Source organism: Lygodium microphyllum, chromosome 2 (assembly GCF_053477565.2).
Source record: "Lygodium microphyllum isolate KBCC chromosome 2, Lygodium_microphyllum_v1.1.10, whole genome shotgun sequence".
Lineage (NCBI taxonomy): Eukaryota > Viridiplantae > Streptophyta > Polypodiopsida > Schizaeales > Lygodiaceae > Lygodium > Lygodium microphyllum.
Window position 1 is genome coordinate 71015681 of NC_141136.1, and position 25975 is coordinate 71041655.

The 25975-nt window shown below is 41.7% G+C and overlaps 1 protein-coding gene across 7 annotated transcripts in view; it reads right to left on the minus strand.

Annotated features, from left to right (window-relative positions):
* The window catches only part of EMB1967 (Forkhead-associated (FHA) domain-containing protein), a 103123-nt gene extending 79927 nt beyond the window's left edge, over positions 1-23196 (minus strand). For 3 of the 7 annotated variants that reach the window (XM_087694954.1, XM_087694945.1, XM_087694965.1), the window contains exon 1: positions 22843-23196. In XM_087694954.1, coding sequence (XP_087551080.1) covers positions 22843-23085 — 243 coding nt within the window. In that variant the 5' untranslated portion in view covers positions 23086-23196. The remainder of the gene's footprint in view (positions 1-22842) is intronic. The other 4 variants (XM_087694923.1, XM_087694922.1, XM_087694936.1 and 1 more) reach the window with 3 other exon arrangements.
* Positions 23197-25975: the final 2779 nt, after the last annotated feature.

The window sequence follows — 25975 nt, forward strand, 5'->3', positions numbered from 1 at the left end:
ATTGGAGTCAAATGGGTCTTCAAGACCAAGTACCGTAGTAATGGCACATTGGACAAGCACAAGGCCCGCCTTGTCACTAAAGGTTTTGCACAGCACCCAGGCATTGATTTCCACGATACTTTTGCCCCTACAACTTGGATGGCCACTATTCGCGTAGTTCTTGCCTTCGCTAGCCACAGGCGATGGCCGATTTATCAGTGGATGTGAAGTCTACCTTCTTGAATGGAGAGTTGAAGGAGGAGATCTATATTGAGCAGCCCCCAGGCTTCGATTTTTCTGATGGTAAGGTGTACAGGTTGTGGAAGGCTCTCTATGGCTTTAAGCAAGCTCCTCATGCTTGGAATGAGAAGATTGGCTTGTTTCTCTAGGAGAAATTAGGGTATTGGCATTCCAAAGCCGACCCCCAGTTGTATGTACACACCTCAGGTGGAGGTCATGTATTGTTTGTCCTTTATGTGGATGACTTGACTGTGACAAGTGACCATATTCAAATGGTCAAGCAGACAAACGCAGCACTTTATGAGAAGTTTGAGATGACGGACATGGGACTTCTTCACTTCTTTCTAGGTCATGAGACCTATTAGACTCCGAGGGAGATCTTTATTTCCTAGCAGCAATATGTACAGAAACTCTTGGCTACATGTGAGATGGAGAGATACAAGTCTCTTACGACTTCTATTGACCCGAATTGGAAGACTACACCTCATTCCGATTCTCCCTTGGCGGATGCTACCCATTATAGGCAGTTGGTTGGTTTCTTGATTTGGCTTCCTGATACCCATGTTGACTTAGGTTATGCTATCAGTGTGCTAGCCGAGTTCATGAGTGAACCCAAGATGGTGCATTGGCAGGCTGCTCAAAGGATTTTCCAGTTCCTACGAGAAACTCTTGATTTTGGGATCTACTATCCTGCTGGTACAGGTGCTACAAACTTGGTCCTTACAGGCTAGAGTGATTCACATTGGGCTGGTAATGTAGATCATCGACGGTCCACCACAAGTTATTGTTTTATCTTGGGTGCTGGTGCTGTTTCATGGAGCAGCAAGAAGCAACCTATGGTTCCCCTCTCTTTGACTGAGGTGGAGTATTAGGTGGCATCTTCTACTACATGTGAGACAATGTGGCTTCAGAGGAAGGAGCTTGGCTGCCCGTAGACAGGTCCTATTGTTCTATAGTGCAACAATGAGAGTTGCATTGCCTTGGCCACGAATCTTGTGTTTCATGCTCGGACGAAGCATATTGAGATTCAGTACCATTTCATTCGGGAGAAGATTCTAGATGAGGCCATTTTCCTAGTCTATTGCAAGACAAAGGACAATCTTGCAGACTTGTTTACCAAGGCGCTTCCCCAAGCCTTACTTCGACAACACTCCAAATCCCTTAGCCTTCTGCCGTGTCCAAGATCTGAGGGGGGTGTTAGAGACTCATCTCTCGGACGGGTAGGACACATAGCAGGTTGTCGCAGGCACCACATGGCAAGCAGTTGGCCAGTCGCCATGTGGCATGCAATCAGATTGCACCACTCGACCAGTAGTTGGCTGCATTATTTTGGGCATTATTTTCAGCCTATTTATAGGCTTTGTTTCCAGCAGCCTCTATCGGTTGTGCTCCACAGATTTTAGGCTGCAGACCCTAGAGAGTGCCCTCAAGGATGACAGAGACCAAGATCTTCAAGGTAGAGAAATACACAGATATTTCTCTTTGCACTCATGTATAATTCTGCATCCTTATACAGCATTCTTCACTCCATATTTTTTGTTTCTCTCTCTCTCTCTCTCTCTCTCTCTCTCTCTCTCTCTCTCTCTCTCTGTGTTCACTCTTTGTCTTGGTCATTCACTTCCGCATTGCTTCACTTTGACGGTACAAACCCTACTGTTTCAGACTCTATGTCAACTGATTCTGTATTTTCTGTTATCAAGAAGCGACTCTTAAAAACAAGCTTTGGGTTGTGAGTAATGAGAAAGACAAAGTATTTCTTCATGAACTCAAAACTAGGTAAGAAGCTAAAAGCAGAACTTGTAAGTATTCCTACCCTTCCTTTTTCTTCAAATGATTTTATTTCTCATGGTCAATATGGAGTAGGTGCATCTTTATTTAATGCATTTAATGGACAAAAGGAACCTACGATGTTTCCCCCAACAACATCCATCACAAATCCATTTGGGCTCCCACCCATCCCTCCCTCATCTTCCGCTGCACATTCCTTTCAACCTCCATTAAGTGCACCTATGTTTCCACAACACACCACACAAAGGGCTCCTTCATTAGGCACAGCCTTTAGGAGTCCTTTCCCTTATTCGGGTGGTGTTCCTGTGATGGGAGCCTATCCTCCCACACACAGACTTTCGAGTTTCCCCCCTCCAGGGCATTCTTTGAGTGTGGATTGTTTGGTACCGTAGTTTGCCTCTATGGGATTACCTAGTGGACCATCCGATCATTCTATAGTGCCCTAGCCGACATTTGGACAAGGCTATTGTGTCCCAGTGCCTCCACCTACACCAATGGTATCATATGGACCTATATCCATTTCGGTACCTCCGCAACAATCAGCACTCCTTGGACATCAGTAGCCTATTTCTACCTATCCACCTTTACTCCATCTTCCTTCTTATCTACCTCCACCACCACCATCTTATCCCATCTATCCATCTTCACTAACACCTCATGGTTCTAGTTCCTCATCCACCAAGCATGCATTTAAAAACAAGACTCCTTTCAACAAGTCAACTACACCACTTGGTTAAATTTAATGAGGCATGTCTTAGACTCTCAAAACCAATGGGATTTAGTGGAGGGGTTGGAACCCCAACCTGATCCCACCCTTGTTCCATACAAGGTCATCCACTCATGGAAGTGTCGAGCTTATGCAAGGCTTGTTGCCTGCACTTCACTCTTAGCTTCCACATTTCAACTTAGCATCCAAGCATTGAACACACTTGACTAACCACTATGCAAAATAGGACCCGTTGCATTAATTTGGATCATGAGGTCAAATTTTAAAATCACCGACAAGGATGACTTGAATGCCAAGTTGGCTGAGTATTGGCGTCTCCTCGACGAGTTCTCAACCGCTAGGGCTCCAAAGTTATTTGAACCGCTAGGGCTCCTAAGTTCTTTGATGATCAGATTACCTCATTCCTTAACAAGCTGTCAAGAAAATATTTCCATTTTGTGCAACACGTAACTTCACAGCCTCAAATGCCCACATTTTATGAGTTTGAGTGTCACTTGTTGCGTTACATACAAATGTTCAATCAATTTCATAACACATCCTTGATAGAGGGGACTCTTGTTGCATCTTCTTCGGAGGGGGCAATAGGGCAATGATGCACAAAACTAAAATCAAAATCAAAATCCAAATAGGGCTAGTGAATCCCATAACCCCCAAAAGGGGAAGCAAGGTGGTGGGAACCCTCAGCAAGGGCTATGCAAAGGCCAGTAGACCCACATTGCCGCTAGTCCATCATCACAATCGGAGAACTACTCAACTCCAAAGGGTTTGTCTAATTGGTCTACAGAGGCCCACATTGTCTCCTTAGAGACATCGGATGCTAGTCACATTCACATCTGTGAGTTGCCTCCTAACAAAGTGCCTGTAAAGGTCCACTCATCACAGCTGAGCACGTTAATACCTATTTGGCTTATGGACAATGGAGCTACCCATCACATGACTCCTAGAGCAGATATTTTTATTTCCCGAGCCCTTGCAGTCGAGAGTCCCCACATAGAAAACAACTTCGGAGACAATATTCATGCCCAAAGTCGCGTCAGTCTGGGTCTAGATCTCGCGTCACTGGATGATGTCTATCATGTCCCCCAGCTTGGGGTGAACAACTTGTCTGTTCTGCAGCTTTGCCAATTGGGGCGAGCAGTTTTCTTCATAGCAACCACAGTCAAGGTCTTACACTCTCAGACTGTGTTAGTGATTGCTCGCAGCATGGCACAACCTAATGGCCTTTACCACATGACACTTTCTTATCGAGCCAATTGCCAATGATTCGAAGCTCCAGGAAAAGACCATGCACCACCCCATAAGGAAAGACCTTTGGGATCTCTTTGAAGATTATAAAAGTGATGCAGATGGGGGGGAAGAAGATTCAGAAAGCGGGATCCTTACGATAGCTCCACCAAAAACCAAAGAATTGAAGATGATGATGTAGCCACGGGTCCGGCACGAAGATCGAGACAACAGGTATTCCTTAGGTGCAGAGAGATAGAGAGAGTGAGAGAGAGCAAAGTGAGCAGAGCATGTGCACGTTTTTTTTTAGGTACAATGACGAATGTGTACCTTTAGGTTTTTAGATAGATATATATCTGTAAGTACAACTGCTAAGGGTGTGTTCACACCCGAGCACATTTAAAGGCACGAGGGCCTTTATTCCCAACAACCTCCCACCTAAAGACAATGTGCCTTAAGTCTAGGTATGTACAAAGCTAAAATACATATATCTATCTAACTCCCATCATCTGTCGGCAATGAGCAAACCACTCTGTTAGAAGATCCTTCGTGAGAAGGTCTGCAAGATTATCATTGACAAGCTCAATGCTCTTGTTGTCAAGTACATCTCTAATGAAGTGGTACTTCACCTGTATGTGCTTTGTCTTTGCATAAAAGACAGGATTCCATGCTAGCATGATAGCACTCTAACTATCACAATGGAGAACAGGTAGCACTGTGATGCCAAGCTCTCCCACCAGACGTGAAAGCCATAAAGCCTCCTTGCGTGCCTCAATGGCAACCACATACTCTACCTCTGTAGTAGACAATGCAATACACTTTTGTAGCCTGGAGATCTAAGAGACTGCTCCTCCTATGAAAGTAAACACATACCCAAAAGTGGACTTTCTGCAGTCTGCATAACCAGCATAGTCTGCATCCGTAAAGCCAACAACAGATGCCTTCTGCTTTCCAAAGCAAATGCACAACTCCTTTGTGCCTTTGAGGTATCTCATAATACCTTTCACTGCATCCCAATGCTTCTTGCCACGGGTTGCCATGTATCTGCTAACCACTCCTACTGCAAAGGCAATGTCAAGACGTGTAGCAACCATAGCATACATCAAACTGCCAATAGCTGAAGCATATGGTATCTTGGCCATTTCAGCCTTCTCATCATCAGATGTAGGGTTGTCCTCTGCACTGAGTTTCACATATGGAGGCAATGGAATCCCAATTGTTTTCCCCACCTCCATATTGAAACGTTACAAAACCTAGGAGATATACTCGTACTGAAATAGATAGAGTAAGCCTTTTGATCTATCTCTGAGTATTCACAAGCCAAGAATGTAATTTGCATCACCGAGATCCTTCATGTCAAAACTGCCATGAAGACTTTGCTTCAATGAATCCAAGGCATGAGTATCCCTGCCAGCAATGAGCATGTCATCAACATACAAAACCAAGATTATCAGCTTCCAAACCTTCATTGGGATCTTCCAGGGCTGCATCGGAGCCCCCTCAACATTGCCAGGAGCCCCCGAGCACTGCTGAAGACCCCCAAGCCCCCAGGAACAGCCAACGCAAAATGCGACGCATTTTTAGGGGGCTGGGCTGACCTACTCCTGGCATTTCCCAACTCTTCCCTGGCTTCCCAGCACTCTTGCAACCTTTCCAATCATTGTTGGACTCCCCAACATTAGTGCTTGTCTCCCGGTGATTGATTCCAGTGCTTCCCCCTTCAACCCTTGCTATATACATACTCCCTGAACTATCAAAACAGGGCAGCACTTAACATTTACTCTTTGATGCTTCTTGGCATTGCCCGTTTGATGTCTATTGATGCTCAATGATGCCCGGATGTTATGGGATGCTATATCTATGCTTTGGGACTGATTTGGAGCAGATTTGGGCACCGTTTGAGCTTCATTTAACAGTAAATATGCCATTGTAATACAGTGGGCTGACGCTCATTTACTTGGTGTATGCGTTGGTTCTTGGATACGGGGTGTACGTCATAGGATGGACCCATCGAGGGTTGCACCCACCCACTTCCCTCAATAGGCATTCTTTAGTTATCTAATTAGGTCCTATCATATTTATGTATGACATTTAAAACCAGCTTCCTTAATTAATTCTTTTAAGAAACAAGGTTCGTTCGCGTAATTTACGGCACATACACGAATACAGAGCAAGCAATCCTTTTGACAAACAAGTTCCCAACCCAATAATCATTGTTTGCTGGTGGCTGAGCATTTTCAGCTTGCTGTCCTAGTATTTCAGCCTGCAAATCAGCATTAACAGCTTGTTGTGCTGGCTATTCCTGCACATATAGTGGCTCATTATCATGGGCAATAGCTGGCTGAACAGTTCCAGCATCATTTACTGCATTTACAAGTCCATTTACAGCAGGTATTTGCTGCGTACTACTTTCCTCTTCTCGGGATCCCACAATCTATACCGCATTTCACCCTCGTCACCATATCCTAGGAAAATGCATTTACAGGACTTTCACTCAAGTTTGCTGCATGTTTCTTTATGAATGCGCACAAAAGCCTCGCAGCTAAAACACTTTTAGGTGAGCATACGAAGGTGGCTTGCCCAACCATGCTTCTTGGGGAACTCCCCCCCACCCTCCCCTCCCCCTCCCAAAGATATATTTGGTGACCGATTAATCAAGTATACGACTGTCATAGCACCCTCTGCCCAAAAACCATAGGGTAATGCAACATGAGACAGCATCGTACGGACCTTATTCTGAATGGTCCGATTCATACGCTCTGCAACTCCATTTTGGGGTGAATTATGAGGGACAATGAGCTTCCTCTTTATTCCTTTGCTGTCACAAAATGTCTGAAAGGCCTTGGACATGTATTCCCCACCATTGTTAGAGCGAAGACACTTAACTGTCTTATCTGTCTGATTTTCACCCAATGCCAAGAATTTTTTAAAATTATCAAGCACTTCATCCTTGCTACGAATAGGGTGAACTCATACCTTCCGTGTAGCATCATCAACAAAGGTGACAAAATATTCCTTTCTCCTAAAGATAACCCTAGCATCTGACATACATCCGAATGTACTAACTCTAGAGGAGAAGATTTCAAAGAAAGTGACCTTTTATGAGACGTCTATACATAAATACAATTATCACAATGCTCAAAATCAGCATAACAAAGACAATTCACTTTCATTCCTGTTTGACTCATGTGTCCCAACTAGCCATGCCACAAAGAAACACTTGTCTGCTCAATCACGGCAACAACATGGTCACGCACACTAGATACATGAAGTGGATACAAAGTATCACTCTTGCAACCTCTAGCAATAACCCTAGATCCCTTACAGATCTTCCATTTTCCATCACCAAAGGACCAAAGGTGATATGAAAACCATCATCATCTAACTGCCCTGTGCTAATCAAGCTCTTCTTGAGCTGAGGTACATGTCGTACATGCTGAAGTGTGAAGAGAGCCATGCTGAAACTGCAACTGCACACTGCCGATACCTACAATGTCACATGCATAGTTGTCCCCAAGATGGACCACACCATGTCAACCCCTTGTATAGTCAGAGAACCACTCACAATGAGGGGTAACATGAAAGGAAGCACCTGAATTGAGAATCCAGGCAGGCATGTAATCATCATCTGTATCTCCAAGTAAAGCATGTGCACCAAAGTATGAAGAGGCAAAGAGTACGTCACTCCCACTATCACTATCATGAGTGACTACATTCACCTCTTCAATTTTGACACTACTTTTCCTAGCCTGACTGTCTTTCTTCTCTTCCTTGCTATCATCTGTCTTCTTGCCCTTTCCTTTCTCTTTCTTCCATTTGTAGCAGTCATGTTTAAAATCACCCTTCTTGCCACAATGATGGCATTCAACATCTTTGCCACGTGATTTACTACGTCCCTTGCTATCAGATTTGCCTTTCTGTTGTGATCTGCCTAGTATGCAAAGCGCTAGAAGACTTATTAGATGCATTGTTCTGCCGATTCATTTCTTCCATGAGTATAGCACTCTCACCATCAGCATACAAAAGAATCTCATTCAAATTGCTCATAGCAATCCTAAATGTATCCCAACTTTCTGGAAGAGTGCAAAGCAAGAACATAGCCTTAAATTCTTCATCAATCAAGAAACTCAAGACGACCAGCTGGTTGAAAATAGAGTTAAACTCACTCAGGTGAGTAGACATTGTTGTACCTTCTTTCATACGCAAATCCATAAGCCTTTTCAACCAATACACTTTGCTTGCAGCACTCTTTTGTGCATACAGTTCTTCCAGTCTAGTCCAAATAGCATAAGCAGAATCCAAACCTTTAATGTTGAACAACAAGGCATCAGAAATCAATAGCTCGATGTGGTTGAGCATGCAAGATCATTTAACTCATCCCAATTTTCCTGTTCCATGACCGCGGGCTTTGCCCCTTTGGTTTTAATCAGCTTTGCCTACTTCTTTTGCAACAGGATATTGTAGCATTGTTTTTGCCAAACTGCAAAGTTATGTGCTCCTTCAAGCTTCTTTATGTGCATGAGATTACTGCTGTCACTGCTGCCAGCCATGATTTTCAGCCCCAATGTGTACAAAAAATTCAGCAAATGCAGGCCAAAACTGTCACCCAAGTGACCAAGGGACAAACAGGTACCAACCAGCAATAAATGACCACTTAGAAGCACAGATTTCAGATGTGTAATTAAATTTTCAGAAGCACCAAACCATGTGCTACAGCATTTCACAACTGATTACAGTTGTTCCAAGGGCATATGCATCACATTACATGAGAAATCCCAAATTTTAGCTGCAATTTCTGTTGTACATGTACCCACGGGCATAAAATTTGACACGAACGGTTAAAAGCCCCAAAATTTTTGTACTCAAAGCATGAACCACACATCTGCATTTTCTCTATCATGAATAGAACAAGCCAATTTTGCCAAAATAGAGCAATTTCAGCAAAACCCCCAAATTTTACCAAGTGTTGATGTCCAAATTGCATGGAATTCAACCTGCATGTACATAAAATGATCAAATGCTGCACGGATTTTGCCCAAACTGCAAAAGCCCCGAATTGCACAGGGTCTAATGTGCATCAATGTCGAGAAATTGGGTAAATTTCAGCCCAATTTGTGCATGTACATGAAAAGCCCCGAATGTCAAAGGCAAAATGTCACAAATTCCTGCAATTTCTAAGACAAATATCACTGTTGCATCTTGCTCGCACCAAATCTAGACAAATCCCCAAATTTTCCAAGTCCTGCCTGCACTAAGTGAAATTAAAAGAATTTCACTAAAATGTGAAAAACCCCAAAAATTTCTAGGCAAATGTGCACCAACTTTGCAATTTCTGAGTCAAATTGTTCAATTCTGCATTGAGATCCCCAAATTTGGAAAAAGCCCCAAATTTGTGGGCCTAAATCTACACAAATTTACACACTGTGCTTGCACGCGCGAACACCCAAAGGAGAGGAGACAAAAGCAAACTCAAAATTTTGAAAAAAAAAAAACAGAAGAATTACGGGTCAACAGCCATTCAAGTTTGTGACTTGTCGCACCAGCCAAACGGCTGCCCGCTGGTCGTCCCGTCCACAGGTCACCCGTCGCTTATCCTGTCTCCTCGCTGGAGTCTCACGTGGCACCTGTCAACTGTCCTCACTGCTTGCGCCTGCCCACGATGCCTGCAACTATCAATTGTCCTCACTGCCTGCGACTGCCCACAATGCCTGCAGATATCGACTGTCCTCACTACCTGTAACTGTTGCCTACCAGAGACTCCTGCTCGTACTTGAGTGCTTACTCACACTTGTTGAGTCCACCAGAGACTCCTATAACACTTGAGCTCTCTTGCCCGCTCTGATACTAGTTTGTACTGATGTGTCAAGCACAAATATCAAGACAATGGGTGTTCCTTAGTTGCGGAGAGACAGAGAGAGTGTGGGAAAGCAAAGCAGAGAGTGAGCACGATTTTAGGTACAATGACGAGTGTGTACCTTTAGGTTTTTAGATAGATATATATGTGTAAGTACAAGTGCTAAGGATATGTTCACACACGAGCACATTTAAAGGCACGAGGGCCTTTATTCCCAACAGATGAACAAGGCACTGGGCATCATTGCCTGAGGACTAAGTGATGATGTGCTATATCGTATCTCTAGGATCAGAAATGTTAGAACTGCTTGGGAGAAACTTGACAAAATCTTTGGTACCCAAGCAAAGAATTCAAAGGTAAAATTACAATTTTATAAACTGGATATAAAAGAAAATACTTCCATGACCATACACATTAACAAGTTGAAGAGCCTAGAAACCTAGCTTGCAACTCTTAAGAAGAATATTGATGAAGATGAAGCAATAGCCATACTGCTTGCAAGTGTAAATAAGGATACATATGAGAATCTTGTGTCCACCCTGAGTAACATTCCAAGTCTCTCACTTAAAGATATTGAGCACTCACTACTTGATGGAGAAAGCAAAGTTAAAAGCAAGGATGCAAAGGAACACACCACCAACAACAATCTCTCATACACCGAGGGCACTTATGAAGCAAGAGGCCGTGGTCAAGGACTCAACACCAACATCAACAAGAATCAGATTATATGTCATTACTGTGGCAAGACTAGCCATGCAACCAATGAATGTTTCCACAAGAAAAGAGCACAACAGATGCAAAATGATCGCCACCAAAACCAATTCATGAATGAAAAAGAAGAAGATGCTTCCACTACCATCAACAACTCTGACAAATTGTTCTAAAGAATTTTTCATTGTATCTTCCCATAGTGGATCTTTTCTTTCCCATAGTGGATGTTATCGTGTAAAAACCTACCAAGAATGTAAAGTTTCAAGCTTGACCTGACTAGGCTGCCTAAGAGCAAGTCTCCCGGACCATGTCTATATGTAGGGGGGGCCAAAAGCCAGCAAGTGTAGAAACTCATCATTTGAGGGGGGGTGTTGAGAAATAGGCAAATGATATATGCTGCAAGAAGAGATGCTCTATATCCTATAAGCACAGTAAGGAGAGTGAAACAAGCTAGAAAGCTATATAAGGTTGTACTTGACTCTTATTTCAATGCACTACTATTGTCCTTTCAATCAAGTGTCAGTGTCATTGTCTATACACACAAGAATGTGTTTATGAGTCCAAGTCTCAATCTTGGAATCTAATTCACTTGTGTGACGGTTGGTCTTGTCTGTATCTATATCCTCATGAGTCTTGTCTACATTTTCCATCCTCCATAGCTCATGCCATGCTCTAGATCCACGTCTTTTGACACATCGCTTCCAAGCTTTGGCCACCATACCCGAAATCACGGACTCTGAGCGTCTTTGGTATTTTCACTTACGACATCTTGGCTTCGATTGTCTTTATGAGCTATCACATCAAGAAATGGTTAAGGACCTTCCATGCCTAAAACTCTCTCGAGAGGTCTGTAAAGCACGTCAACTAGGTAAGCAGCATCGTATACCCTTTCCTCAGCAATCTATCACTCGTGTTGCAAAACCCCTTAGACTCATTCATGTAGATCTTTGTGGTCCCACATCCACTGCTGCCATAAATGGTGCACTGTATCTTTTTGATTGTGAATGATTTCTCTAGATACATGTGGGTGTACTTCCTCACGCATAAGTCTGATGCTTTTACGTATTTCTGTGCTTGGGTACTGCTGGTTCATAACTAAATTGGTCGTCGTGTGGATACTATGAGGACTAATTCTAGTGGCAAGTTTACCTCCCATGAGTTCTCTAAGTTTCTACAAGAGCACAGTATCTCACGCCAACTCACCTCTACCAACTCCCCTACACAAAATGGAGTCGTAGAGCATAGAAACCAAACTATCCTGAATATCACACACTCTATGCTATTTGCAACACACCTCCCTGAGTGACTTTAGGTCGAGGCTATCAACACTTCAGTGTACATCCTCGACCAATGTCTGATTGAGACAACCTTTAAAAAGACTCCATACAAGGCATTTTTGGACTCTCAACCTATTATTTCACACGTCAAAGCTTTCAGTAGTCGTGCTTCTATGCACACTACTAATGACAAGATAGGAAAGCTCACCCCTCAAGTAGATCTCTTGATCTTTGTGGACTATTCTTCGGAAGCAAAAGTTTATCATTTGTTTGATCCTCGAATAAACAAGGTGATCGTTTGAAGAAATGTCATCTTTGATGAGAGGGACATAATGCAGTTCTGTACACTAGACTCTTCGTCCTCACCTTCGAACCTGTCATTTGAGATCGTACCTACTGAGCTGGTTCTACTACCCACTCCCGAACTTCCTGCACATACTTCAGCTCTCAAGCCTCCTCCGCAAGACCCGTTACCTCACTAGTACTAGCAAACCATGCGGGATTCAACAATCCTTCCACTTGATTTCACTCCAAAGGGCCCTAGAAGGTCTATTCGGCTTGCCTTTCAAGCTTCATATGCATCGTTATTTACAATTAATTACATTGCACATTCTGAGCCGAGGAGGCTCTCTAGGACCCTTTGTGGCATGAGACCATGGAGAAGGAACTAGATAGTATAATTGCAATGGGACTTGGACATTGGTAGATTGTCCTTGCCACAAGCCGGTCATCGGGACAAAGTGGATTTTTAGGACCAAGCTAAAGGTTGATGGCACTTTAGACAAATACAAAACTCGTCTTGTAATGCAAGGTTTCAAGCAAAAGAACAGCATTGACTAAAAAGAAACCTTCGTACCTACCACTCAGTTGGCATCCTTTCATCTATTGGTTATGCTTGCTACTCACCACAGTTGGCTAATCCATAAGATGGACATCAAAAGTGCCTTTCTAAATGGTTACTTGAAGGAGAAAGTCTATGTGGAGCAACTAAAATCAGCCTTCCTTCTTGGAATGGGTGGTGATAACTTGATTTAAAAGCTAATTACAGCAATAAATACATGCACATAAAATGAAATACACACTTTACCATAACATTCTTGGACAGTAGACACCCTATTGGCCCAAAAATTGGCACCCCTTACGATATTTCTTTAGCTTTCATTCAATTGGAAGGAGTATCTTTTGCCTACCATGCTTCACTTGCTAACATACAATGCATGTCCGATCTTTCATCACATGCAACCCAGTGTAATATTCCATACATCACTGATTCCCTCATGTGCTATCATCGTTATCAGCTTGTTGTTGATTAGGACAGTTCCTAGCAATGTGTCCCTCCTGTTCACATATGTAACATTTATTAGCAGCCCTCAATTCCCTACGCTGTGCCACACTTTTCGAAGGTCTTTGCTACTGTTTTTGCCTCTTTTCAGCTTGATTTTCAGATCTGCCATTTTTCTCAGCCTTCTTTTCCTTGACATTTGACTCATCATGGTCTTGAAAGCCGGCATCCTTTCCACGCAGCAATGTATCAGCTGTAGTAGCAGCTTTTATAAGCTGAGACATGCTTGAAACAGTGGGTTTAATGCAAAAATCCCTGATTCCTTTCGGCAAACCACATACATACTTCTCCACTTGCTCATGAAGGGGTACAGCACAATAAGAAGTGACGGGCAGCAATGCATCCCAAAACTTCTTATTGTATTGCTCTAAATTCTTACATTCCTTTGCATCAAGCTTGTTCCAAGCTGTCATGATGTCCACCTCAAAGGTACTAGTCAACCAATTCAATGCAAACATTTGCTTGAATTGTACCCATGTTGACGGTGATCTACCTTGCATCAAGAGCGTGGACCACCACTGCAATGCATTCCCCTTCAAGAAAGTGGCTGCCTTTCTCGAATCTTAGAGGATTCGGTAAAGTTTCCCCTTGAATAGGCTGCATCAAATTGCTGAATGAAGGTCAAAGCTTTCAGCCTATCTTATGTACCATTGAAGGACTCAAACTTCACTGCTTTTCCACCCTCATCATAGTCTTTTGCTTCCCCTTTGGGAGTTAAGTTGTCATACACTGGCTGCTGCAAAAAGGGTGCATTTGCTGTATTTACATCATGACCAAGCTGAAATGACGCATTTGGATGACCAGCAGTCACTCCTTGAGCCCCATAAGCATTTGGGGGTGCAGATGCATTGCTAAACATTCCACTTTGTGCCCCAGGTATCGAGCCAATGCTACCATACATAGGGTTTTGCACATTTCCAGCCATACCCGAATACAATGGGCCTTGCACACCATGCATTGGTTGCTGCATACCATAGGGATTTGTGCCATGCATTCCCGTATGAGGCCCTTGGCCAACCATTGCATGAAAAATCGTGCTACCACCAAAGTATCCTGGCTGCCCCATCATAGCATGCATGCCCGGCTGTCCAAAATCCATTGGATTGGCACTTCCATAATGGCCTTGCATTTGCATTCCTTGCTCCATAGGTACCAACTGTTTAGCTTCATTGGCCTCTTTAGGAGCTTCAAGTGAAGGATTTGGCACTACCTTCGGTGCATCTTGCTATCCCGAAGGTGTAGAAGTTGACTTCTTCTTCTTGCCCTTGCTGTCCTTCTTCGGAGCATTCAAAAATCGGGTAAACTAAGGATCCTTTGCCAATTCAGCAAAGAGATTTGCTGTTGTCCTCATCCAATTCTTAAACTGGTCATCAAAGAGATTTGCTGCTGTCCTCATCCAATTCTTGAACTGGTCATCAAATTCCTCTTCACTTTTCCGGTCATCTACCTCATGACGGCTCGAACACCTTGCATCTTGCCCAACAGTAACATTTCAACTTGTTGTCCATCATGAGAGCCTTGTCCAAGATTAGGCATTGCATTTCTTTCATTCCCATGAGAATGTCCATACTAAGAGGCATCATCACTGCTTGATTCCATCTCACAGTATAAAGACATGTTGCTGTAATTTCTCAGCTGAGCACAAAAATCAGCACTAGCACAAAGCTTTGGCTTGCAATCAGGTGCCTCGAGCCCACCAAATCAAGAGATTTGATGTATCCCAGCAATGGAACCATGAAACCAGCCTTCCTTCTTGGAATGGGTGGTGATAACCTGATTTAAAAGTTCATTACAGCAATAAATAAATGCACATAAAATGAAATACAGACTTTACCATAACATTCTTGGACAATAGACACCCTGTTGGCCCCAAAATTGGCGCCCCTTGCGGTATTTCTTTAGCTTTCATTCAATTGGAAGGAGTGCAACTTGAGATTCTTCAATCTCCTCCTGCTAACCAATTGCTCTTGCTGTCATAAATGTTCAGCAAGCCTTTTAGGTCATTTGCCCCTTGTTTCACCCAGGACTTCTTCTCCTATTTGACCCTTGGCTGGCCAAATGTTGCCCCAAATCAATTCGGGATGGGCTGGCTCCTGAAATCCCTTGATAATCTTCAATTATCAGCTGCTGATTTCAGTCCCTTGAGCCTCCAATCTCTGGCACGGATCCCAAGGTGGCTGCCAAACCCTAATTTCTGCTGTGAATTAGGGTTTACTGCAAAAATTACATATCAACCCACCAAAAATGGCTGAGATCTTTGAATGGCTGAGAATTGCTGAGAATGGCTGAGCATAGTCTAAAGGAGATAAGAGAATGCTGTAGAGAGAGAAAATTTTGAGATTTGTCGCGAAGAACTGATCAAAATCAGTTGCTGCCTTGCTATACCAGCCCCAAATGGATACACCAACAACAATAGGAGCATCAGAGACTGTGATCTTCAGGACAAAGTGCATCAATAGCAATTGTCAACTTCCCAAGGTCAAGAATATGCAATCTCCATCACCAAAATGGTCTCCAATGGTTGGAAATTGGCCCCAAAAGCTGGCAGCAACAATCCAACACCTCTTTCCAACAGCTCCAAAATGAAAAACGAGATTTCCCTCTCCCTTCAGCCCTATTTAGCCTTTCCCCCACTTGCATGGGAAAGTTTTGCCAAGTGGTAGCTTTCTTAATCCATTTTCAGTAATTTCCAGCCATTTAATTAATTTTCAGAATTAATTAATTTTGAAAATTAATTCAGCCCTTGATCCATGCCCAGAAAATTGACCTTGCCCATCCAAAAATTAATTGGCTAGGCCATTTGCAACCCAAAGTGGTCCCATGCATTAATTGACCCTTGGATAAGCATTAATCCATTAATTAATGCCTAGTCCCTAGTGTCACCACAGACACTTAATGGCCAATTAATGGTCATAGGGGCAAACTGACACCAAAATTCACCTAGAATCTAACAAGTGTAACTTGTTACAACTTTTGCCTTTAACACCCATCTTTTTCATAGGGTCCTTCGGCCTTCAACTGTGAAAAAGTAGCTTGCACCTCACATGTGCAACACATGTGCATCATTTAATTGCACATTTGATTAATCCTTTAATTAAATGTCAATTAAACATAAGCAAAGCATCAAATTTTCACGTCCTCTTGACAACAACCTCCCGACTTTTCTTCTGCTAACCAAACAAGCAAGGTATTTTGCTTGCGGAAAGCTCTTTGTGGGTTAAAGCAAGTGCTAAGGCCTTAGTACCACTGGATGGATGAATTCTTATGGATTCATAAATACCATTCTACCCCCTATGATCCAAATCTCTACATACGCACCACTAGCATGGGAGTCAGCTATATTCTGTTATATGTTGATGGTATACTACTAATTGGCTCAAATTTTGCGACTCTCTAGTAGAAATTAAGGCATAGCTTTGCGCTACCTTCGAGATGACAAACTTAGAATTGTTGTCTTATTTCTTGGGGATGAAGATTGTTAGATCCAAGGGAAGTATCTTTTTGTCACAATAGAAGTACGCCCTACAACTGGTGGAATAATATTACTCTAATCAGACATGGCTAGTGGCCATGCCTCTAGATCCCACTGTCCATCTGCACAAGGATACCTCGAGTCAGCCTTTTGATACTCATACCTATCGTTCTGTTGTAGGAAAATTACTATGGTTAATTCATATTAGGCCAAATCTTGCATTCTCAGTTAGTTTGCTTAGTGAGTATTTTAATGCACCTAGAATGTCTCATTGGGTTGCTTGTCTTCATATGTTAAGATATTCAAGGTATACCTATAATTTTGGACTAACTTATGGTCATGGTTTATGTTTGCAAGGGTACACTAATTCTGACTGGGTAAAAGATCCTCACACCCACCGTTCTCATAGTAGCTTCCTCTACACCTTGAGCATGACACCCATCTCTTGGGCCAGCCATAAGCAGAAGACTGTGGTAGCTTCCAAGGCCAAGGCAAATTATCGCACTCTCTTTGATGGCACTACGAAGGCCAACTATCTGAGGAACTTACTGGTGATTGCACTTCAGTTCCCTTGCCAGTCACCTACAGTTCTCTACAGCAACAACCACAGTACCATTGCCCTACCAAACAATCCCATCATCTCCCCTTAAACATGGCACGTGGCGGTTAACTACCATTTCACCAAAGAATAGGTTGCGCTATGTACCATTTGCCTAAAGTTCGTGCTGTTAAGTGACAATTTTGCAAATATTTTGACCAAGGCAGTCAATCGGTGGTTCTTCAATGTCTTCTACCGTGGATCAGCTTGAGTACACCCTCTTTTACTTATTTAGATTAACAGCAAGAGGATGCTTCCCTCTTAATTCTCCTTTCAATTTAAGAGAGAGTAGTTTCCTTCTCTTGATAGTAACAATGATGATGTTTAAAGCTTACTGTGTCTCAAAGTACAGGAAAATAAGGATGGATAGTGCCATGACCTTTATACAACAAGCAAAACAATTCCACACACTACTAGGATAAGTGCCTAGGAAGTCCTGAGAGAGAGAGAGATAGAGAGAGAGAGAGTGTTTGTGTGCCAATAATATGGAGAATATGTGGAGAGAAAGGCAAGACGAAAAAGCGAGCGAGACAAGCAAAGCTAGCATACAAGCGTATCAAAAAATAGTGGCTTCACAGACTGCCATGTGCAATACTGCGATTATGGTGGATCTAGAGTCGACTACTCCTAAGGTGACAAAAAAGGGGATAAATGCGTACAGATGCATGTTACATGAACAAAATGCCGATACATGGAGTAATGCAAAGGGGAATGTAAATATTCATGCTCATGCAGAATGTGATGCAACGGTGCCACTTAGACTAGTCGAATCGTTCACTTGCCCAAGCGCCCTTTCACAATCATGTCATCCTGAGAGTGTAGATGAAGTTACAAATGTCCATAATACATAATACATAAGAAATAAATGTCAGGTCACTTAAAACTAAATCTTTTGAACAAATCACACCAAAAGCCCTCAAAAAAAAAAATCAAATCAAATCAAAGAGTCCATTGCTGATTCCATCCGCCTTTGCTTTGGTCCAACGCCTGGACGTCTATGGCGGTCATTTGGGGTCACTTTGTAAGATAACCATGGTCTGGTCTCTATAGTCTTTGTAGGTCACTCGGCAACTGACGTGCACCCTTTGCCCGATGCCATGGCGCTTTGGGGTAGGACGCATTGGGGTGAAAGAGAATATATATCAAGGGGTTATTTCTCATGGCTCAATTTTGGGCCTGAGAAAGGGTGTTGAGCTTAAAATGCATTAGTTTGACTTACACAACCCCAAAACATGCTTAATTAATGAATAAAACCTCTTATTTTAAAGAGAAACACAATCCTAAAGAGTTACTGTGTCCCACATACAAAACCCTAGCTTGGGTACCCCAAACTTTCCTTAAATAGACATGCAGCCCACTACTCTCCCTCAATCTCGTTTTTGCAAGTTTCAAGAGCCATATCTCTACTACCCACACCCTGTTCACGGAGGACATCTCGATCAAAGGTTCCACCAACCACTTGCAGCTGTCACCAAGTTCTAGGAGTTGTCGCCTACAATTGGGCGGTCACTTACAGTTGACTGTTGTCACCTACAATTGGTTGCTGTCGCCATCAGCTGGTTGTTGTCGCCATTATCTTCTATCTCCTCTAAATGCTACGTTTTGGTTTTTTGGCTACCGCCTTGACACTCACTCACCACTATCTATTGCATTTGTACCTAATAATTGTTGTGCTGATTTTCTCTCTCCTCAGGTACCTACGTTTTTAGTCTTTCTCTCTCTTGCACTGTTGTCTGCATCAAATCCAACCTTCCTTGGTCGCTTTTGCTGGTGTTTGACGCTCAAAGGCTGCCTTTGCTATGATTTAGGATCTGTTCAGAGTACGACACACTCTACAACTCATAACCCTGCCTTGATCCCAAAGGTACAAGAGTTCGAGGTTCAATATTCACTACATAGTGTATTTGCTACAAGAGCATTGTATATTCATTATTCATTCACTTTATAATTCATTGTGTTCTCTGTATCTGAGTTACCCTAACCCTAACTATGTTCTGTCAATGCTTTGTTGTACAATTGATTTCATACTATTTGCATTTAGAGCATTTTTTTCACACCTCCAATTTTAGAGAGGTGGCCAAACTCACCAATCAATCCAGGCAAAGTAGTAGCACTTGTTGGAGGAGTGTAAATAGAACTGTACATGAAGCACAAGTACTGCTCAAACTCTTGATTTGTAAGGTGACTAAAACGAGAAGAAGAGGACGGTAAAGATAAAGGTGTATATCTCCCTCCTCCTCAAGACCATAACACCTTCTCAAAGCCTCCAATGGAGAACCCTAATAGGGCATCATGGGATCCCTAGAAAAAGGTGCATGAGACATTATTTAGTCCAGACAAAGTAGTAGCACTTACTGGAGGACTATAGACTGAACTGTACATGATGCGCAAGTACTGCTCAAACTCTTCATCTGTAAGGTCACTGAAACAATAAGAAGAGCACAGTAAAGGTAAAGGTGTATATCTACCTCCTCCTTGAGACCATAATGCCTTCTCAAAGCCTCCAATGATGGAGAACCCTAATAGGGCATCATAGGATCCCTAGAAAAAGATGCATAAGACATTATGAGTCAAAATCTAGTCGTGTGTAAGTCTTGCACAAAGACTAGACTCCACAATCACTACAGGATACTCTTTAGAAGAGCATCAACTCTGATACCATGTGAAGATATATTAGGGTTTACGCTCAGGAAACACAGCATCTACAACCAAAACTAAAACACAAGTGTTGAAGAGTGACGTCCACTAGGGACGGATCCCACGCGATGTGACCACTAGAAAAAGTGTTGGAGAGAGAAAGTATCAAATGCAAATACCAAAAAATGTCAAAGATACTGGCGACAACAATGAAAGATGAAAGAGGAAGGTAGCAATACTAAAAGAATACAAACGCAGCTAAATAGGAGATGTGTGGATGAGAAGTGTCGCCAGCTGTTGCCTGAAGTGATAAAGGTTAAACGCAAGTTACAGAATGTCACCGAAAGATATTGGAGAGTGTCCAAACACAAGTTGGAGAAGGCAAAGTGAGTGTTGGCAATGGCAGAAGAGTCCAAACATATACAAGGAGAAGGGCACCAAACAATGGGCAATAGCCAAGGAGGAAGGCACCAACAAGCACTGCAAGGAATGATGAAGCAGTGGCAGCAGTTGCAAAAGGTAGACTGCCACGCAGATGAAAGCTGATGGCTGAAATCTGCACTAAAAGAATGAGGTTGAATAGTGGGGGACCTAAACCACAAGTGCTTGTACACAAACCATACTTTCATAACAGCACTCCAAGTTAGGTAGCCGAGACTATGAAGCTTAAATTGGTTGACCAAGAAGGCAGTGCCATTCGGAGAGGATAGCATAAGAAGACAAGGTAGGGAAGAGAGACAGAGAAAGAGTACAGCCAGAACACAGAATAGACTGCATTGGGCACAAATTCACACACAATGTACAAATAGTTTGTCATTAAACAACTGCTGAAACAGGATCCAGCCTGCAAGGATAAGAAAAACTGAAAATGCAGTTATTGTAAGCACACTGGAAGAAATGAGTACAGAAATACAAACACAGGCACCTGATGTGAAGACACAGTTTGGAGGGCTGCAAACTGGCTGGTTTGGAGCAGAAACAAGTTGACTGGGCAGCAGCAGTCAAGAGAAGGCAGATGAGCAATACAAAGTGTGAGGGAAAACCTGCAATGGTAGAAAACAGCACCTAGATCCCAAACATGGATATCAGATGCCATGTCAAAAGAGGGTGCAGCCGCAGAAGCATGTAATCTGCTGTAAAATACTGCACAACACAAGGGGAAAAGAGAGACCGTAAAGAAAGAGCAGAACACTGCCAAGAGAACTTAGAAGGATGCTCAAGACATGAAATCCATATACCAAAACATGCGATAATCGAATACAATAGTGAGTCACTGGCTAGATGGGCACTAGCACTAGCTCGCTCTCTCCATCAGGACCTGCAAATGACAGAGTATGCTGATGATGTTGTGAGGAGGAGGGAGCCCAACCTATAACTAAGCCTCAGCCATGAAAAAGTCGACTAACAGCTGGCAGCCCAGAAAAATGTAGTTGGCCAGTCATAAATGCCAACCAGCCACAAACAGACCCCAATAAATCAAGCGCCCACAAATAATGACTGAAGTAAAATGCCCAGCCCATACAATTCAACATAGACTCACACATGAACTGACTAATCTGCGAAACACCAAACTATGCTTGGCGCTCTCTCACAATGAGCACCCTTAAACCAGTGCTCAAGGCATTGAAAACTTCATGCATAGAATTCAAGACCACCAAATGCTCAAGGCAAATCCAAACTTCACTCGGCATGCCTCTTGATGTCAACAACTTCCTTCAAAATTCGGGAAACCATCAAGCATAAAGAAAGTCGTCTAGCTTTGTAAAGGTGCAAGGTCTTGATAAAGGACCGTTGCCTCCATGCATTCCAGAATCAGTCGACACAACCTCTCCATGCAAGGCTGCATGATCAAGAAGCCCTCATACTATTATTCAAAGAAGAAAACAAAAACATGAGAGCCCTTTGACCAGTACCCATGATGGAGTATGGTAACATGTAGCTATTAGGCACTTTGAACAACCAAAAGTCTAGGATATGGTCCCTATGCAAAAATGAATTAAATGTCCATAGTACCTCTACTTACCCGGTCTACTATGTCATCAACCCGTACCTAGTCAACAAACAACCACTTTGATATGGCAAACAATTACAAAGGCAACTTGTAAAAAGGATACTTGAGGTTAACTATAAGAGAGGACTCAATCTTGAGCCTCACACCCTAGAATGGCATGCATACCAACTCTTGGGCTCGAAAGTTAAGGTTTGATTGCCCATACCAAGTCAAGTGCACACGCCTCGAAGGCACGTACATACATGTCCCAATCATAAACAATTTGGATAGTTAGAACGAAATGAAGCCAAGATGGATTATCGCTTAAAGTGGAAGTGAATGGCGCTTGATTAAGCTCAATGGAGCTAACAAACATCAAAGCTAATAGTCAAAGACACGAGACTAAGGTGATGTTGATAATTCCAAAACAATTAATGCCTTTTTTGTATTGAGAGTGGGACATAAGTTATAAACAATTGTACCAGTGATGAATATAATACAAACCTGAGTGGATATAGATGGCAGGGAACATGCAGAATCACAAAAGCATTAATGGACCACAAACTGTATTTTAGAAATGATCCCACTCTAGCTAGTCACTAGTATATCATATCAGATGCAAAGATGTATCTTTACTTCTGTGTTTCCAACATAATCCGGCCTAACATCTTCTTAGTGCCATCTCCAACACGAAAATGCATCTTACTTCTACTTTTTCAAAATAATCCCACGTACAATTTTTTGCTTTGAGATAAGATACACGCGCGCGCACGCACGCACAAACGAACAAATGAACGCTCACAAAGGTCCGCCTACAATCTTCAACAACAAATTTCTGTAACCTTAAATGTTTCTTTTTTTTTTGGGTTTGAGGAGAGAAATCACATCATTGACACAGACTCTAAATTGCACATATCAGGAGATGCCCTCCTGTCAGAATCACATCATCCCCCCAATGCCACTCTACTAAGCAACAATGAGAGCAAAAAGAAGCCGTGCAAACCTGAAAATGCACCTGGTCCGGAAGAATCAGACCGAGCGGATTCAAGACATGGTCTCTCATGGAGGAATTGACATCCATCACGACGTCATGCTCGCCAAACCCCATGTCAGAGAGGGGCACAAGCTTCATGCCTTCTCTCACGACCTCCATGTCGACAGGGGCCTCGTCCTCCTCTCCGAAGAAATTGTCGCCGAAGTCCGCTTCTCCATGATCCATGGCATTTCTTCCCGCTGCGCTCGACATTCCTCTCTCCCTCGTCTTGCGTCTTCGTGTGTTTTCCACTCGAAGCGTTATAAGGCACCTCTAGGTTCTTATGTAGCACTGCTAATGCATTTCCCATAAGGCACTTCTGATTCCTTATGTTGCATTTGAAAATTCATCGAGTTGACGATCCTCATAATAGTAGTAGTAAGGCCCCATCCATGGTAACCATGAAACATGTTTTCTTTCAATTTTTATATGAAGGAGGAGAGAACAATTTCTACTAAAAAATATTCTAATATAGACCTATCCATGTTTCAAGAATTAGACATTTCAAGGGTAAAACATTTCGCGATTACTTTGCCCCATAAACACTCATCCTCATGAACACAAAGTGCCAAGCAATATTGGGTGTGTGCTTTTGCAAACATGACAGACACTCGTATAATATTTCTGCCATGCCACATGCAATGCTTCATACAATGTTATGAAAACAAAGTGTACTTTGTGCCCTAAGTCACAGTTCGTGTGGTAAAAGTGACGTGAGGCATAAGTATCATATTTTGTTGTTGTGGACCACATAGCACTTTAGTGCATGAAAACAAAAGGACATGCTTCTGAGTGTGCATGGGCATGTATCGATGTCATACTTCACACGCCATAGTTTTCAGCACATGGGCTAGTATCTCCAACCACTTATGCACACACACTTCACATGCCATAATACTATCCTAGAGCAATGCTTCATATGGTCTTTCACCTAAGCTAATGCTTCGCACCAACTTTTTTTAAAGGAAGGGAAGGAGGAGGGGAAGGCATGTGTGTGTCCGTATATGTATGTCTATCTGTGTGTGTGTGTGTGTGTGTGTGTGTGTAATATAATAAATATATTTATTTATTTAAATTGTTAATATACCATATTATAAATGTTACTTTTATTATTTATGACAATGTTTATAATAAATACTTAATAAAAATTTTCAAAATCACCAATCTATTAAACATTGAACGAAAACTTAATAAATATTTAATTTGTAAAAAATATTTTATGATACATTTTTGTTATGAATTGATGTTTTATTAAATATTTAAGATTAAATTGGATTATTACTTAAAGTCTTAATGTTAAAACTATTCAAAGATAAATGTTTTAATAATCGACTTTGCTATTGAAAACATTTTAAAGCATGTTTTTATTGAAACATTAACATTAAAATTCATCAAACATTTCTTAATAACCAACTTTAATATCAATCTTAAAACACTTTAACATTTGTATCTAAAACATTTTGATTATTAAAAAGATTTTGGATGTTTTATTATGAAACATTTTAATTAAATATTTTTTACATGTTAATAATATTAATAAAATAATAATTTAATATTTTATCATTATAATATTTTAATATTGTAAATATTTATTATAAATTTATTAATTAAAATATTGATAATAATATTTTATTTAAGCATAGCATATTAAATGATAATTTTGATAATTAAATATTAAACATCAAAGTGTTATCGAAACATTTTGATTGTAAAATCTTAATAACATTAAGCTCTCTCTCTCTCTCTCTCTCTCTCTCTCTCTCTCTCTCTCTCTCTCTCTCTCTCTCTCTCTCTCTCTCTCTCTCTCTCTCTCTCTCTCTCTCTCTCTCTCTCTCTCTCTCTCTCTCTCTCTCTGTGTAGTCTAATGGCTACCCTAATGGTAAGCCACTTATTTTATTAACCCTCTAACCAAGGTTTGTATCTTCCTTTTTCTATACCAATAATAAATGACCATGTGGAATGTAAGAGTTGAAGAAATACCTTTTGGTTACCATGCATTCAACTTAACCAATTGAGCTGCATCTGTTGTCAATGTATTTTTTGTGTCTGCCCTAAAACCACTAAGGCTCTAATAAGAAAAGATTATAGTAGAGAGACAATATATTTTGTAGAAGATGAAGGCAAAATCCAATTGAAACACAAGAGACAGAAGAAAACCAACTATAGATTGTATTAATTATGTAAGTGCTTTGGCTCAAATCATGTCTAGCATATACATCCATGTGTAGACAATAGTTCTAAGGCTATGGCTCAGAGAAATCCTAGTTTAATTCATCCCAAAAGATTCAATGCTTCCTATACAAGAATTCGAACACAAAACAATTTCTATGTGGCTCAAAATCAAGCCTCAAACATGCATAGAATAGCCCCATACCAAAACAACCTAATATATCTAAATTCCCTATTATAGAGCTTCAAGAAAACTCTTTTCTTTGCCCAAAATCCTTGTTTTGATTCATCTACAATAGTGCAATAGTTACACCTCAAATCCGTCCACAATATGCCTCTAATCGAGACAACCAAGAGTATAGATTGCACCTGGTTCAAGGTAGAACTCCCTCTGAAAGCTCACGAGTGAACAGCATGTTTACCCTCTTCAAATTAATCCACACTAGTCTAAAGATACCCAAATCTATCCACACACATGCATCCACAAGCATCTACCAATCTTCTTCCATCTTCACCTTGCTAGAGTTTACTACCATGACATAATGCCTTTTCTATTGTGATTTTCTTGAATAAGGCCAACTTGTTTTCACCTGCAAATTATGGCACAAATCATGGGAAACCCTTTGGATGCATTCACACTTGAAATCCACCTCGTAATCTTGCCATGACTCCCAAACTTGGCCATTGAACTGCCCATTAAAGGTCACGGACACTTGACTCACAAATAGAAGTGTGAAACTAACTCAAACATCAAGATAATTCATCATTGATAAAGTGAATTTTAGCATAAACAATGAGAGACTAATCCATAGGTAAACAAATGAAATCCTGTCACTAATAGACATCCTATAATTTTCAACTCATAAAAACCAAATCGAATGATATCCAACCCCTCTAAACATGCACATCCTCTGGCATGTGCCACATAACCTCT